Here is a 17,741-nt window from a genome sequence, read left to right on the forward strand (position 1 = left end):
GGGTTGTCTGCTGCCCAATAGTGACAGTTTTGTTTCTTTACATAACCGTCTAAGTGAAAGAATGCTTCCTCACTAATCATAATCATCATCATCATCATCAATCATCATCAAGCATTCTCTCACAAAACTGTCTCTATTCATAATAATCACAATTGTGAATCTTCTGCATGATCAAAATACTGTAAGAATGAAAATGTAACTCATCCTTCAGGACACTGCAGCGAGCGACAAAACAAGTCCAGAGTTGGAATATGCTGCCTAGTGGAGCAATGAGGACTTTGAAGAACAGATGCTCTTACTCTATCAACATTTCCCTGCATTTGCACCATGCGAGGATGATCAGGCAACTGATCCAGTCATGCAAAAAAGAGAGACCCCCCCGCAATATCATGTTGCGATCAGGTACCTAACTATATCGCGGAGCACTGAAGCACATACGGAAAAGCCATTCAAATGTGATGACAGGGTCATTACCTTTGAAGAAATGTTCAACAGTGAAAATGCTACGATGCATGGTCCACTGTGCCATTGCTACTGAAACAGGACACTCCAAAACAACACATCCCTCACTGCGACATTCCATTCCCACCACTAATAATATACAAGTCAAATTTATGTGTTCTTTGCACCACCCTTTATACTGCTTTCATTTTTTCACCTCATCTGAGGCCACCCATTTTGGTTACACACTGGAGTATATACTAATCATTCAGCAATCTGAATCACTTACTATTAGTACATTATTGCCAACAAAATTGGAAAGGGCAGTATAACAAAATAAACAGCAAAAACACCTCTTTCCCAAATACAATATCAACACGTTAATGTAGTAAAGAAGTGGAAACAATTACAATGGGCATATATAATTCAGTTGCAATTTCAAAATACTGTAAAACGAGATCTGCTGCTCAGAATGACAGTAAATTTGAACACAGTGTAATTGAGGAGGGAAGAAACATTACAGAAACACAAAAATTTTATGAAAATATTACCACTAGATGGTGCTGTAAGTGGCAGAATACACAAAATATAAGAGGCAGGGTGCACGAATGTTCCTCAGTTTGCATCTGAGATGCTTGTCATAACAGTCTCAATACAAGATCAGGTGCTGCTTGGTAAGCTCTTTTACAAGAAATGTGACTGTGCACCAGTAGCCCTGTAAAAGTTCTGGACACTCAATGGTATGAAAAAAGGTGCTGGTCAGATGTCTGCCATGGTTTTTGGGAGAATGATTATGAAATTCAAAGTGACAGGTTCTTTTCAAGTACAATGTTGCAGAGGGAGGAAAACAACTGATCCACTGTCAGTATAAGATATGGCCACAGCACTTTAGGAGGGGTTTAGTGGTGGTGTGCAAACATGCAGTGCATAGGGAATTACTGGAGCTTTGGACACACCTGTGAGCACAGCACATAAAATGCTAAGAAACATCCTGCATTGCTATCCTTACAAAATTACCCATGTTCAGGAGTTGCTTTGTGCTGACCAGCCAGTAAGACAAAAGTATGCTCTGGAGTTTCTTGCTCACATGGAAGTACACAACGAATAGCCACGGAACTTTCCGTGGGCACACAAAGTCCATTTCCATCTCGAAGGACAAGTCAATATACAAAATTACAGAATATGGGCTAGGAAACTCTGCTTGCACATCAACTGGTACCGTTTCATTCTACAAAGATAACTCTACGGTGTGGGCTGATAGCACTGTTTACCGTAGAGCTATGGGTCCTACGGGTCCTGTTACCTGCACCATCTCTGGTAAACGCAATGAGAGTCTTTTGTGCACCAAAGTCATTCAAACCCTTCAACGGTGTGGTTGATTTTGTAGGATCATTTTTATCCAAAGTGGTACTGCTCTGCACTTGGTACAGCCAGTGAAGCAGCTGCTGCAAACAGCATTTTGAAAATGCTACAATGATCAGCTGTCATTTCCTTACAGCCTGGCCATCAAAATCACCTGATCTTAAACCTGTTGACTTCTGGCAGCTGTGTAAACTTAAAAATGCTGTATTCAGCGATCTGATCACAAACACATTTCAATTGAAGGCAAACACTGAGCAATGCATTCTTAACTTGACACCCAAGCCATTATGATCTCTTTTGCATCATGCTGTTTCTCAATTTCCACTTGTGGCAGAAAACTGTACAGCATATTGAATATGTCTTGTGCCAGCTTCATGACAGTTAAAACTGATATTATTCCCACTTTTTATGTGATTTTTAGACTCAGGCCAGTTAAAAACTGATTTCATTGTCGCTTTTTATGTGGTATTTGCCTCAGTACAACTAAAAAAGGATTTTTCTCATTCAATGTGGTACAACCTTGCCATAGTGGATGGGCTTACCTAATTAACAGTGCCACAACTGATGAATGCCAAACTGATGCCATCATGTATGTTGCACAGCACAGTTGGTTCTATGTGCATCTCACACCACCGCCATTGTATTGTGATTCATCTATTAGTTGTAGCTGAACCCATTTACGTTATGACACATACGGAGCCATTTAGTGCTAAAATTTTCATTACCTTCCTCCCCACCCCCTCATCACTCTCCCCCCCCCCCCCCCTTCTTCAATAATATTCTGTTCAAAATTGACATCATTCTTAGCATTGTTCCTGTTTAATACAGTGTTTTAAAACAGGAACTTTAGCTATAATTAGCCTGTATTTTCCAAAACAGAGTAAAATTAACATTAATTTATTTCTGTTTAGTACTGCCATGTGCGTTTTATGAGTAAAAACTATGAAATTGAATGTTATCTTTTATAATAATTGGATTTATTTGTCACTACACAATAAAAAAAAAAAACATAAATAAAAAAGTTCTGATTCTTACCACACCCTGCCTCAGTCTATTTATAAGTTCTTTCTCTATTGCAGTATCAAGTCTTGCTGCAACAAGTGCTTTAACTTCTTTCCTTCGCTCTCTTCGTTCAATCTTGCGCTGCAGAGGGATTAACTTCTTCCTGTAATAATAAGAAAAAAGTATGAAGTTACAGATGCATACTAGTTAATTTCACTTCAGAAATGTGTTTGCTACTGCGCAGTTAAAATAACATGAGACTTTTCACAATTCTGATTACAGTGCAAGGGAGTGCTGTTGCCAGACCAAACTGAGTGTGCCAAGCCCACTTTCAGCAAGCATATGGTCATTAAACAGCAATCGCAGAAGCCTTGTTAAGTAATAAAAACAATAATACCTAACTGCGTACTTATGTCAATGAATATTTTATAAATACAAACAATTATGGAGTAATCAGTTTGGAAGGGAAGAATCATCATTTCCTCTTTCTTTGACCTAGAATTGGTGTTGGAGCTGATAGAAATCTCCATATCTTTGATTTGTTCCTCCAACAACACTTCCCAGACCTGTTTCCTTGAATACACTCCTGGTGTAGCTTCACAACACAAGCTCAGTCCTGGGGGCGTAGCTCCTGCAATAACATTTCATTGCCATTTGCAACTCACTGAGAATGAACTTTTTATTGTTCCTTGGCACATAGCTTTTCATAGGCTCATTAAGTTCAAAAGGATTGAAACAAGTGTAGTATCGAGAAAGCTACACCAGATTCATTGACCTGGTAGAATTAGTTTCTTTACCTGTACAGTTTTACAAACTCTCATTAACTCAGCCTTTTATTCATGACAATTTCAGTTTTCTCCTCTAGAATATTTCTCTGCCTCCAAAGCAAAATATCTTATTTCCGCTACTGCATTTTCAGAGCTCTAACACAATGAAGTAGTATGGTGCCTCAAGCATTACTCTTAATTCAGGGAATATTTTGTATTGAAATGGATAACCTTTGCATAAAAACTCTTGAGTTCTCGTGGTAGCCACCTCGCTTTCAGGAACAAAACAGCAATAAAGGATCTGGAGCAAAGCTAAGAGGCAAGCCAATGTGAAGGACAATTATCCTGCCCCCTTTCGTTTCTTATCGGACTTTAGTTGTTCCTTCAGCTGTGCAGTCCACCCAGCTTACTGCCTTGTGAGATATGCATTAACCCATGTCCCATCACACCAAACAATATTGTAACAATGAAATGCCTCTACAACATGCACATACTGGCAAATCTAGGACACTATATCACTTCCCTCAATGATAACCATCCACCATAAAAATGTTTTGTGCCAGAAATCATACCGAAAAAACAGTTTAGAGGAGCTGACTTACTCCCATTAAATGGAAATGAGCATTTGGCATCATTGACCGGGAGGTCTCTTGCGGCGCAGGTCTGACCACCTTGGTGCAGGTCTTATTACATTCGACGCCACATTGGGCGACCTGCGCGCTGGATGGGGATGAAGTGATGATGATGAAGACCACACAACACCCGGTCCCAGAGTGGAGAAAATCTCTGACCTAGCCGGAAATCAAACCCGGGTCCATAGGACGGCAATCCGTCACGCTGACCACTCTGCAATCGGGGCGGACACTCCCATTAAATAACTGTGCTTCACTTAACGCTTAAAAAAAAAGAAAAAAAACACACCTTTTTAACATGGATTACTCCTTGTATTGATAATAACCATACACAATCCTGTGTATTGCATCTTACTAGAATGTAGCGATCTATATCATGTGCATTCTTTGTCGTCTCCCTCGAGAGCTCTGAGAGAGAGAGAGAGAGAGAGAGAGAGAGAGAGAGAGAGAGAGAGAGAGACAGGAACCTGTGACGTAGCATTATATGAATGATATGAATGAGTAGACTTCTTTTCTCTGTATCTATCTTTATCTGTATCTATCTTTAGCCGCCATTAGAGGAGAAATTATAAAGGTATGTAATTTTAATTATTGTTATGGTCTAAATACATTATAATTTATCAAAATTGTGTATTACTAATGTAAATTAGCTTGCCTATGTCATCTATAATATTTCTTTAAAGAACTTTCAGCACTTTTAGCGATTATCATTGGTGTTGCTGGGCTGTGCCACGACCGAACGATTTGCAGCGGCGGCACATTTAAAAAATTGTTCCGCTATAAAATTAACCAAACCCGTAAATCAGGAGCAGGTAAAATTAGCAGTGAATTACGAAATATTTTTCTTTTATAGCGATCCTGAGGCTGACTGAATTTATTACTGGTTTTACATTTGTGCATTCATAGGCGGATAATTAACGTTGAAGTTGTTGATCTGTTGGTTCTTTCAATTTCTAAAGCAAATAACAAACTTATAGTGAAGTGTGTTTTGTCAATGATAATTAAACGTCCAGGTCGGCTTGGCAATATTTAACCATTTTATGCTAACAGAGACAGTCTTGTGTTCCATAGCTAACGCCAGGAAAGAATTCAGTAAATACTTAAAAAAACCACTGCATTTAGAAAATGTGCGCCAAAAGGCCGAAATACGTAAAAAACTTAATTTAAATAATTTTCAAAGTCATAAATGTTATTAGTCAGTTAGTTTGAATTTGTCAGCATGAGAGGGTTGCTAAGGTTCACGTAATTTTAAATGTGCTTAATTCTGTCTAAATGAATTTTTATTATCACACGTAAATAAAGTTCGTACTGAAAGAATAAATAAGAAAAATATTTAAAGCCATTTCTTCCCCATTTTTATCCATTCATTCTTTTATATATATATATATATATATATATATATATATATATATATATATATATATATAAGATGATGCGACCCACCAAATGAAAGCGCTGGCAGGTCGACAGACACACAAACAAACACACAAAAATTCAAGCTTTCGCAACAAACTGTTGCCTCATCAGGAAAGAGGGAAGGAGAGGGAAAGACGAAAGGATGTGGGTTTTAAGGGAGAGAGTAAGGAGTCATTCCAATCCCGGGAGCGGAAAGACTTACCTTAGGGGGAAAAAAGGACGGGTATACACTCGTGCGCGCACACACACACACACACATATCCATCCACACATATACAGACACAAGCAGACAGATGTCTGTGCGCGCGCGAGTGTATACCCGTCCTTTTTTCCCCCTAAGGTAAGTCTTTCCGCTCCCGGGATTGGAATGACTCCTTACCCTCTCCCTTAAAACCCACATCCTTTCGTCTTTCCCTCTCCTTCTCTCTTTCCTGATGAGGCAACAGTTTGTTGCAAAAGCTTGAATTTTGTGTGTATGTTTGTGTGTCCGTCGACCTGCCAGCACTTTCATTTGGTGGGTCGCATCATCTTTGTTTTTGGATATATATTTCCTACGTGGAATGTTTCCCTCTGTTATAACAGATGATGTGACTTACCAAACGAAAGTGCTGGAAGGTCGATAGATACACAAACAAACACACAAAATTCAAGCTTTCGCAACAAACGGTTGCTTCATCAGGAAAGAGGGTAGGAGAGGGAAAGACGAAAGGATGTGGGTTTTAAGGGAGAAGGTAAGCGCGCGCGCGAGTGTATACCTGTCCTTTTTTCCCCCTAAGGTAAGTCTTTCCGCTCCCGGGATTGGAATGACTCCTTACCCTCTCCCTTAAAACCCACATCCTTTCGTCTTTCCCTCTCCTTCCCTCTTTCCTGATGAAGCAACCGTTTGTTGCGAAAGCTTGAATTTTGTGTGTGTGTTTGTGTATCTATCGACCTGCCAGCACTTTCGTTTGGTAAGTCACATCATCTTTGTTTTATATATATATATATATATATATATATATATATATATATATATGGAAACATTCCACATGGGAAAAAATATATTTAAAAACAAAGATGATTTGACTTACCAAACGAAAGCGCTGGCACGTTGATACACACACAAACAAACACAAACATACACACAAAATTCTAGCTTTCGCAACCAATGGTTGCCTCGTCAGGAAAGAGGGAAGGAGAGTGAAAGACGAAAGGATTTGGGTTTTAAGGGAGAGGGTAAGGAGTCATTCCAATCCCGGGAGTGGAAAGACTTACCTTAGGGGGAAAAAAGGACAGGTATACACTCGCGCACACACACACACACACACACACACACACACACACATATACAGGCACAAGCAGACATATACAGAGGCAAAGAGTACATGTATATGTCTGCTTGTGCCTGTATATGTGTGGATGGATATGTGTGTGTGTGCGCGCGCGCGCGCGCGCGCGCGCGCGAGTGTATACCCGTCCTTTTTTCCCCCTAAGGTAAGTCTTTCCACTCCCGGGATTGGAATGACTCCTTACCCTCTCCCTTAAAACCCAAATCCTTTCGTCTTTCCCTCTCCTTCCCTCTTTCCTGACGAGGCAACCGTTGGTTGCGAAAGTTAGAATTTTGTGTGTATGTTTGTGTGTCTATCGACCTGCCAGCGCTTTTGTTTGGTAAGTCTCATCATCTTTCTTTATAGCTCTACACAAGCAGCTATGCAGAGAAACATCTCAATAGGCTTCCCACCAGTCACAATACGCAGCTGCACTTGCCTCAGCAAGCTAAACACATCATTTGTAGAAAAACATTCCCCTACAACATATCACATACAACTATTAGGGGACCACACATCAGTGTATGTGGGAAATAAAACTGACTACACCAACCTTCTCAGCTTCCTCAAAGCTGAGGGATTAGAGGACCCTGGATGAAAAGACACCAATGTATGTTGTGAAACATTATAACCCCTAAACACATACTATAGGAAGCCCCTGGCTGGGATTGCATGATCGTGCACCAATTTCTTCACATGCAAGTCACAGCCAAACTAGCTCGTGGAGCTAGCCGATACGGCTCTCTCCTGGGGCTTTCTGAAGTAGCTCCTGCTTCATATGGTCATCGTGGTAGAAATATACACACCATTGTGGGCCCCCCAACAATGCCACATTTGCTAGCAGTTTGTGAATGCAGCCAAGAGCTGAATTCATGGATTCTGCAAGTGTGCTGGCAACCACGAAGCACAACTCTACAAACCTGGGACAGCTGTAATATGCACCAACTGTGGTAGTGCCCATGTGAACCACAGAATGTGCAATGCATACAAAGAAGCTCTGTGGCATAAAAATGCCAAAGAAAACCAACCAGCTGCTAGAACATGTCCAAGGTCCTCCGCACACAGTGAGGAGCACAATCTCCTTTGCTGGCATTGTAAGTGGCAGGGGATGGGCCGAGGAGGCTCAGAGCTCCACAAGCACACAAAACATTTCCACAGCAACAGAACTACAACAAACACTGGTAGTAACACTACTTGCCCCCATATCACACCAAGTAAGCTCCGACCACGCCAGACAGCGACACACACAAAACCAAAGACGACGCACCACCACAAGGAAAGGAAGGAAGCAAAGGAACCTGAAAAACAAAAAGGGCAAACACTTCCACAGCACAAAAAAGAAACCAACAACAAAACTGGGAAACTCAGGTGCAGAGTCAAAGAGACAGCCAAACCACAAACCAATTACTCCTCCCCCCCCCCCCCCCCCCAACCATACCAACAACACAGGTGACCAAAAATGAGATACAAAACACGAACACTCAAGACAGCCCATTCAGAATTCCAACATAAGAACCAGCGACCACCAATACTGCAGTCAACACAGCAGCCAACTTAAACATCCTCACAATGACCAGTGGAGACACTACTCCCCACTCACATGTGGTTTAAGACCCTCCTGAGGATCTTAAACTTCATCATCACACAGCTCTTCACAACCACACCTGGCCAGCGTTTGGCTGCCATAAAAACAGCTCTCACCATGCTCCCTACACTCTTCCATGGATAATACACCACACTCGCTCCAACACACAAACAACAATGCACTGACACAGGTCCTGTTCTGAAATGCAGGTGAGATCAGTAACAAAAGGGCTGAACTAGCCGTATTCATGGAGAAGGGAATCCAGATCATTCTCATGAACAAAACTAAACTCCAGCCAAACAGACAACTATGCTTCTCAGTCGACTGCATCTACCATACCGATCGACCAAACAGCACAGCTGCAGGTGGAACAGCAATCACCACACACGAAGACATACAACACACAAACATTGATCTCCCAGCACTTGAAAGATTCAAGGCCACAACTGTTACAGTCAAGTTCATCGGTGCCAACACTACACAAATACTGGTATACAATCCTCCTGGTTAACATCATAACATGTGATATCAGCACAATACTCAACACAGTAGCGCGCATTACAGTCACTGGCAATCTTAATGCTAAACAACCTGACTGGAATTCATGCATACAAAACACCAACAGCAAAAAGTTGTATGAACACACACTAGGCTGAAACTACTTTACACTAGCACAGGCCGAGCCGACGCACATTCGCTACTGCAGGGAACAAAGGCCAGACGTGATAGACATGGCCCTCTTCAAGGGAGTCACATTCACTCTCAATGTTGAAGTTGTAAATGCTCTGGCCTCAAACCACACCCCTCTAATATTACACACACACACACACACACACACACACACACACACACAAGAGAGACTGCAGTACAATGAACCACGCAGGATACTCAACTACAAGCGTGCAAATTGGGTACTGCTCAACGAAACACTTGATAGTTGTATCCCAAAGCCTCACACGATTATGCTAACTGCACAAATTGATGAAGCTGTCAAAGCATTCACCATTATGGGTTCAGGGCACAATATCTGACTCCATTCCAGTACTTACACCACAACAGCATTCAGTGGCACTGCCCCCAGAAATACAAGGACTGGCCTAAACGAGAAACCATCTCAGGAGATACTGGCAGCACATCAGGCACCCACTGTACAAACAGCACATTAACAGGACCTGGGATATCATACAGGGAAAAATACAAACATTTAAAACCACAAAGCGGGACAGCAAACTCGCAGAGTTAGATGCCACGCAGCAGGGTGCATGGAAACTAGCTCATCACTTCACCAAGGAGAAACACTACACATCAATTCTACAATGACCATGGAGTAGAAGGCTGAACAGATAACCAGGATACTAGCAGTGTCATTCACATGGAATCTGGTTCCTTCCGACCTCCCTCACACTTGAAATGGACCAGGTCACATGACTTGTTATCCAGCCAAAATGAGACATAATAAAATGAACTAGCACACATGAAATCACATGGGTCATCGAGCATACCACAGCTAGAAAGGCGCCTGGTCCCGATGGCACTCAAAACTGTGTCCTCCAGAAGTTCACGGATAAAGCTACAGAGTACCTAACACACACACACACACACACACACACACACACACACACACACACACACACACCACAACAAATTCCATCTTTCAGCACCAACCCTTCCCTGCCTATTGGAAGGCAGCCAAGGTCCTGAGATTCAGGAAGCCAGGGGAACACCACTCCCTCCCACAAAATTACTGACCCATCAACCTGCTGTGCTCGCTCAGCAAGGTTGCTGAGAAGGTAATTCTCAAATGCGTCACTAGGCACTGTATCACCAACAACACACTGAAGCTGGAGCTCTGGAATCACCACGCCACAACAAAACAACAACTCCGTGTAGTGGAACATCATAGACAGCTAAAACACCAACAAAGCTACAGGTGCTGTGTTCCTGGACATCGGAGAGGCCTTTGATCGTCTAAGGCACAACAGTCTCACTCGCAAACTCAGCAATGCTGGTTTCATGCTTCTATACTGATGTTCAGGGCAAACAATCAACACAACACAGTACACAAGCGTGAGAACCCCAAAGCAGTATCCCAGGGCTCCACTGATTTAACATCTATGACTTCCCAGCTACACAAAACATGAAGGTAGCCATCTATGCAGATGATACTGCCATCCTAGCACAAGATTGGAAATCATCAAACATTAACTCAGAAATACAGACATCACAATCGCGTGTTAAGTAAACGTTGATTAAGTGTGAGCTGTTCTGTTCACACACAAACCGAAACATTTACACAAACACCAAAACTGCAGACCAATAAGGCTACACACACGTCAAATATGTTTCTGTAAGGAAGTCAGATACTACAGTGTCAGGCTGGTCAAGAAACTTACATGGTGGCACCACACTGAACACGTGACCAACTGAGGCTCAAACAGCTTTACCCCAAGCTTAACAGATATAGGAGGGTGTCGTAGTCTGTGCACACAACACTAATTAGACCACTGATTATGGATGCGGCTCCAGTCTTGGAATGTGTGGCTCACACATGTCTGCACTGCCTGCAGATCATGCAGGACAAAGTGCTACTTATCATAAGCAACACTTCACAATACACACACACTGCAGACCTTCACAGATAATACCGCCTTGAGACTCTTAACACAGGTATTAAGAAAACTAGCCACACAACTTTACAGTAAAATGAGACATTCGAACAACCCTTTCATCATTAACATGGGAAACTACGATCACAGCCATAGGTGGGAACATAACCGTCTAAAAACACTACTAATCAGGGATAATTAATCACCTATGGGTAGCACCAATACACAGACAGAGAAAATACTGGTGAACACCTGCAGCACAACAAAGCAAATCTGAATTGCCAGCTGTAAACTTGCTGATCAACTGGCAATAGAGGGAAACAGTACTGCACACTAAAATGCAAACAAACCAACTGAAACCCTTACACAGTGCAATCGATTTATGACCAATTGACCAAACTTAACGACCTTGGCTTGTTATAGGTATAGACGCTGCATCTGGCTCAGGAGACTCACAGGTGCCCAGCCCAGCAGTACCTCTCCTTTTCTTGATAGGGCTGGCACTCTCGATGATGACCTAAGCTGTGACAACAGTACCTAGCATTGCACAATACCCAAAACTAACAACAATCACACCCTTGCATGATCTGTCACAGATAGCAAGAAAAACACTACTGCTCTTACTACCCCACCAGACTATCACAGACGTTTTTCCCCTTGGCACTTGCCTTGGCACTTTTTTTCCTCTATGCCCCTGAAACTGGTACTCTTCATTCACTTTTTGTCCACTATCTGTCTCCTCAATGCGACCGTATTGTGGGTAGCCATACCCAGATGTACAGATAACATCGCAGCCTTACATCCCATGAAGTCATCGATTAGTAACTAACAAATACGGAAGTGACAGTAGAACTTTTGTAATAGTCACCGCGTTGGTGTGGGCATGCAGAGGCCCCACCCTTTAAAAAAGGTCCCAGTGAAATGTAGGAACATGTGAGGTAATACTGCCCCTACAACTTATCTTTGAAGGTAGATTTATTAAAGGTAAACCCAGACTAATAGTATTTTTAGATATAGAGAAAGCTTTTGACAAGTTCGGATTTTCACTCTGCAGCGCAGTGTGCTGCTGATACAAAACTTCCTGACAGATTAAAAGTGTGTGCCATACCAGGACTCAAGCCTGGAAACCTTGCTTTTTGTGAGAAAATGCTTTACCGACTGACCTATCCAAGCACGACTCATGACCCACCCTCGATGCTTCACTTTTGCCAGAAACTTTCCTCCTACCTCCCAAACTTTATAGAATCTGCCTGGAAGTTTCATATCGGTGCACACTGCACTGCTGAATGAAAATACAATCTAGAAAGAATACCCTACACTGTAGCTAAGCTAATTCTCTGCAATATTCTTTCAGCCAGGAGTTCCATTACCAACTGTTGTGCAGGAGAACTTTTTGAAGTGTGGGAGGTACAAGAAAAGGTATTGGCAGAAGTAGAGCTGTGAGGACAAGTTGTGAGTTGCGCCTGGATAGCTAAGTCAGTAGTGCACTTGCCTGTGATAGGCGAAGTTCCCAGCTCAAGGCCCAGTCTGGTAAACAGTTTTCATCTACCATGAAGTTTCAGCTTTCAATAATACTGACAGGAATATACTCTTTGAAATAATGAAGGGAGCTCATACGAGGGTGAGTCAAATGAAAACCTTAAATTTGTAATAACAAATCAAAATTTTATGCCGTTATCCTGTAAGTTGGTAAGCGTGCTACAAGCTGTGTGCAGAATGGCCTGTAGGTGGCAGCATAGTGCAGATGCAGACATACCGTCACAGTATCAGTATAAAGATGACCGCCCCACTTGCAACTTGCACCAGGGAAGAACAGCATTCTGTTATTTGGTTTTTGCGTAGTGATGGTGTGAAACCTATTGAAATTCATTGACGAATGAAGGTTCAGTACAGTGATGCATGTTTGTCACAGCAGCAAGTTTATGAATGGAGTAGGAAGTTTGCAAATGGTATGACTTCAGTGGAAGATGCTCCTCGTCCAGGTCAGGCACAATGAGTTGTGACTCCACAGAACATTGCAGCTGTTGAAGCCATAGTGAAGGAAAACTGCCGAGTGACACTGAATTAGATTGCAGCATGTCTACAGATTAGTCATGGGTCAGCACTCCACATTGTGCGTGATGTGCTCCAGTTTCACAAAGTGTGTGCAAGGTGGGTGCCACGACAGCTAACTCCTGACATGAGAGAACGACATGTTGATGCTTGTGAAGAACTTCTTCAGCACTTTGAACGAGAAGGTGATGGCTTCCTTGCAAGAATTGTTACTGGGTATGAAACCTGGGTTCACTTCCACCAACCGGAAATGAAGAGCGTAAGCAAGGAATGGTGCCATTCTTAATCACCAAACCCAAGGAAGTATCAAACAGAACCATCAGCAGGGAAGGTTACGCTGACTCTCTTTTGGGATGAAAAAGGCGTCATTTTGGAGCATTACATGCCTAGAGGGACCACTGCCACCAGTGCATCATACACAGATCTCCTAAAAAATCATCTACAGCCTGCTATCAAATCAAAACAAGGTGGATTGCTGTCAGCAGGTGTCCTTTTGCAACATGACAATGCAAGGCCCCACACTGCCCATACAACAGTTGCAACAATCACAGACCTGTATTTTGAGTGTCTTCCTCATCCACCATACTCATCAAACCTTGCCCCAAATGATTTCCATATGTCTGGATCCCTCAAAGACGCAATGGGAGGAAAGAAGTTCCATTCTGATGAAGAGGTATGCCACGCAGTGCGTGAGTGGTTGCGCAGTCCACCAACAGAATTTTTTTCTAAAGGAATTTATGCACTTTGTAAGTGCTGGAGGACTTGCATTGAGTGTGGGGGAGATTAGTTGAAAAGTGATACAGCCTTGTACCACTTCTGCACAATAACTAACATTTAAAAAAAAAATTTAATGTTTCCAGTTGACTCACCCTCGTATAAAGCACAGCGAGTGCATGGTTATCTACAATGTGTTGTAGCTTACGCCAATGTAATTCAATCTGCACAAGCAAGATATCACAGAAACCAAGGAAAAATCTTGAAATAGAATTAAAATTCATAGGGAAAGAATACAACTTTGAGGTTTGCCAATCCCATCAGAGACAGCAAAGGGCTTGGAACACTAGCTGAACAGAATGGATAGTGTATTGGAAAGAAGATTGTAAGATGAACAACAACAAAAGTAAACAAGAGTAGTGGGGTGCAGTCAAATTTAACAAGGCGATGTAGAGGAAAAATAAATTAGGAAATGTGAAGTATTAGAAGTAATTGAGTTTTGTTATTTGGGCAGCAAAATAAGTGACAGTAACTGAAGCATGGAGGATATAAAACCCAGACAAGCAATAGCAACAAAATCATTTATAAAAAAAGTCTGTTAACAGTGAATATAAATTTACATATTAGGTGATGTCTTCTGTAGGTATCTACCCTGGTTGTAGCATTGAACAGACATGAAAAATACAAACAGTTCACACAAAAAGACAGTGGAAGCTAAGTATGAATGCTGAAGATGAGATTGGTAGGGCAGATAGCCAATGAAAAGGAACTGAACTGGGGAGAAATGAAATTCAGGGTACAACTTGACTAAAAGAAGTGAAAAGTTGATAGGACCGCATCCGAGGCATCATAGTATCATCAATTTGTTAATGGAGGAAACTGGGGATGGGGATAAAAATTTTTAGAGGCTGACTAAGGCTCAACTACAGTAAGCAGGTTCAAATGAGTTTAGGTTGCAATAGTTGCAGAGATATGAAGAGGCTTGCACAAGATAGTTAATGTAGATAGACGCATCACACTAGTCTTCGGGCTCTAGATTACAGCAACCTTTCTTATACTTATACTTGTCTGTGAACAAGGACAGGGAAGGAATTCAAAGATCCTAGCATCTGTTTTAAGCAGTTTAGATGAACCATGGACCACCTAAATCTGGATGAATCCCACTCAAACAAGAGTGAGTCCAGTGCTTTAAACACTGTATCACCTCACCTCATATGACAGAAGATATTTTAAGGTTTCACTGTTAAAAATGTGAAGCCTTTAAATCATCAAGGTAACATTATTTCTTTCCACCAGCACTGATAAAAAGTAATATTCTTTAGTTCAAAAAGATATGAAATTAATTTGCTATCAAAATAAATAAATACATTGTGGTTCCCACACAACACAAATTTTTGAAAAATCATTAAGTGATTCCAGTGCAGTTGCAAGAGCACAATATGAGTGTCAGACACCACAATGTTACATACACTGATGAGCCAGAACATTATGACCATTGCCCACTGCGAGATCGAATGCCACATGGTGGTGACGTAGGCACATGACACGGGAAGTATATAAGCAGAGCAGAGACAAATGGGTAGATTATTCCAGTGATGATAAAAGACACCAACAGGAAAATACACTGAGCAGCTATGACGAAGGGCATGCTGTTATGGCCTGATTCCAGAGCATGAGCATCTCTGAAATGGCAAATCTGGTTGGCTGTCACGTGCTACTGTCAGGGACAACTAAAGTTGAAGGATAGTGAAAGAATGATAAGGTGACAAGGTGTAGAATGTCCAAATCCCATCACTGAACACAGAGATTGTTGGAGGCTTACTTTCTCTGTCATTTACAATAGGTTGCAATTTGTGGCAGATCTGACAGAGAACAAAAGTGGTGCACGTGCAAGTGTTTCTGAGAGTACTATTCACTGTATTGTTGAACATTGAGCTTCACAGCACACGTCACCTACGTCTTCACATGTTAACCAAATTGCAGAGGGCATGCGATCATAGAGATTTAGCCACCCTTAATGGAAATGTATCACTTGGTTGGTTGAACCATACTTCTCGAACACAGTGTTGGTGGAAATGTCCAAATACACCATCATCCAGGACCCTATGTGAACATCGCTGCATATCACGAGTCCCTTCATGCTACAGTGGTTGCAGGAGCAATGTAGTTAATTCACAGTGATGACTTGGCCACCAAATTTACTAATTTGAATTAGAGATGGGTAGTTTGCGAACGAACGGGTGCAAAGGAACGGTTCACCAAGATGAACGAAAGGACCGAGGAACGAATTCCAAGGAACTATCGGTTCATAGTTCACTTCGGTCGCGGCGGTCACTTTGGCAGTTCTCGTTCCAGCCTCGATCGCGTGCTCATCTCAGTCTCTGTCTCCCTCGGCCACACTCGTTGTTCTTCGCATGACCACCTGTCTCATTTCCACTGCCAACTGCTCCTAGTAAATTCACTCATTTCGTTCACTGCGCTCGCCTGTTTTACATGTGTTCCAAACTGTTCTTGCACTTGGTTCTGGCTATTCAGCATCCACGACCGGTAATCAAAAAGTATTTTATAGTTACATAAATTACATAAAAATTACGTTGTATGTAATAGGTACGTCTTTTCAGGTAACAAAAGGGCATATCAGCTCACTTCATTATATCTATGAACAGCAGAAGACATACTTATAACAAGAAAAGATTTTTTGATATTCACATTTTTTTGGTTTCATCGACTTGATTTAGCAGCTAACTTTCAATAATTTGCTTAATTTTTAGTGTACGAAAACTCATATAAAACGATTTTTGTGTATCTTTCATATACAAAACATTACATTCAGGAAGGCTCTAATTATTTTTAAGTTTGGTTGTTTCCAATTTGCATTACCTGCTAGTTTGGTGTATTTGGAAAAAAAAAGTCATTTTGGCTCATTAGGAAAAGCAGTGCCTCTCCATTTGAAAAGACAGATTGCCATAAAATCGTATTTACTTATTATCTCAAAAATATTTGTTCATAAGGAGCTTTCAAACCAAAAACTTTATTACCGCGAACTTAATTATTATTATTATTCTTTCTTTTCTCAGACGTTATGTCTGGTCAAAAATGGAAAGTGACGCGGACCTTGATCAAGCGTGACTTCCTTTTAACTGTACGGTATATGTTTATTGCATTTAGGAACTTTCGGGTAACTGAACATGTATCAATAATTACGGATTTCTGTAGTTGTATGTATAAGTTTGGATGTAGCTGTATTGCATTGATGTACTGGTGGATATTGTGTGGTATGACTCCTGTAGTTGATAGTATAGTTGGTATAATGTCAACTTTATCCTGATGCCACATGTCCTTGACTTCCTCAGCCAGTTGGATGTATTTTTCAATTTTTTCTCCTGTTTTCTTTTGTATATTTGTTGTATTGGGTATGGATATTTCGATAAGTTGTGTTAATTTCTTCTTTTTATTGGTGAGTATGATGTCAGGTTTGTTATGTGGTGTTGTTTTATCTGTTATAATGGTTCCATTCCAGTGTAATTAGTATTCATCATTCTCCAGTACATTTTGTGGTGCATACTTGTATGTGGGAACGTGTTGTTTTACAAGTTTATGTTGTAAGGCAAGCTGTTGATGTATTATTTTTGCTACATTGTCATGTCTTCTGGGGTATTCTGTATTTGTTAGTATTGTACATCCGCTTGTGATGTGATCTACTGTTTCTATTTGTTGTTTGCAAAGTCTGCATTTATCTGTTGTGGTATTGGGATCTTTAATAATATGCTTGCTGTAATATCTGGTGTTTATTGTTTGATCCTGTATTGCAATCATGAATCCTTCTCTCTCACTGTATATATTGCCTTTTCTTAGCC

At 41.3% G+C, this 17,741-nt stretch overlaps 1 protein-coding gene across 1 annotated transcript in view; it reads right to left on the reverse strand.

Moving 5' to 3' along the window:
- The window catches only part of LOC124605810 (protein MAK16 homolog), a 69,132-nt gene that overhangs the window by 31,185 nt on the left and 20,206 nt on the right, over positions 1 to 17,741 (reverse strand). The window contains exon 5 of the mRNA XM_047137718.1: positions 2,839 to 2,968. Within this exon, the coding sequence (XP_046993674.1) occupies positions 2,839 to 2,968 (130 nt within the window). The remainder of the gene's footprint in view (positions 1 to 2,838; positions 2,969 to 17,741) is intronic.

This window comes from Schistocerca americana, chromosome 3 (assembly GCF_021461395.2).
Source record: "Schistocerca americana isolate TAMUIC-IGC-003095 chromosome 3, iqSchAmer2.1, whole genome shotgun sequence".
Taxonomy (NCBI): Eukaryota; Metazoa; Arthropoda; class Insecta; order Orthoptera; family Acrididae; genus Schistocerca; species Schistocerca americana.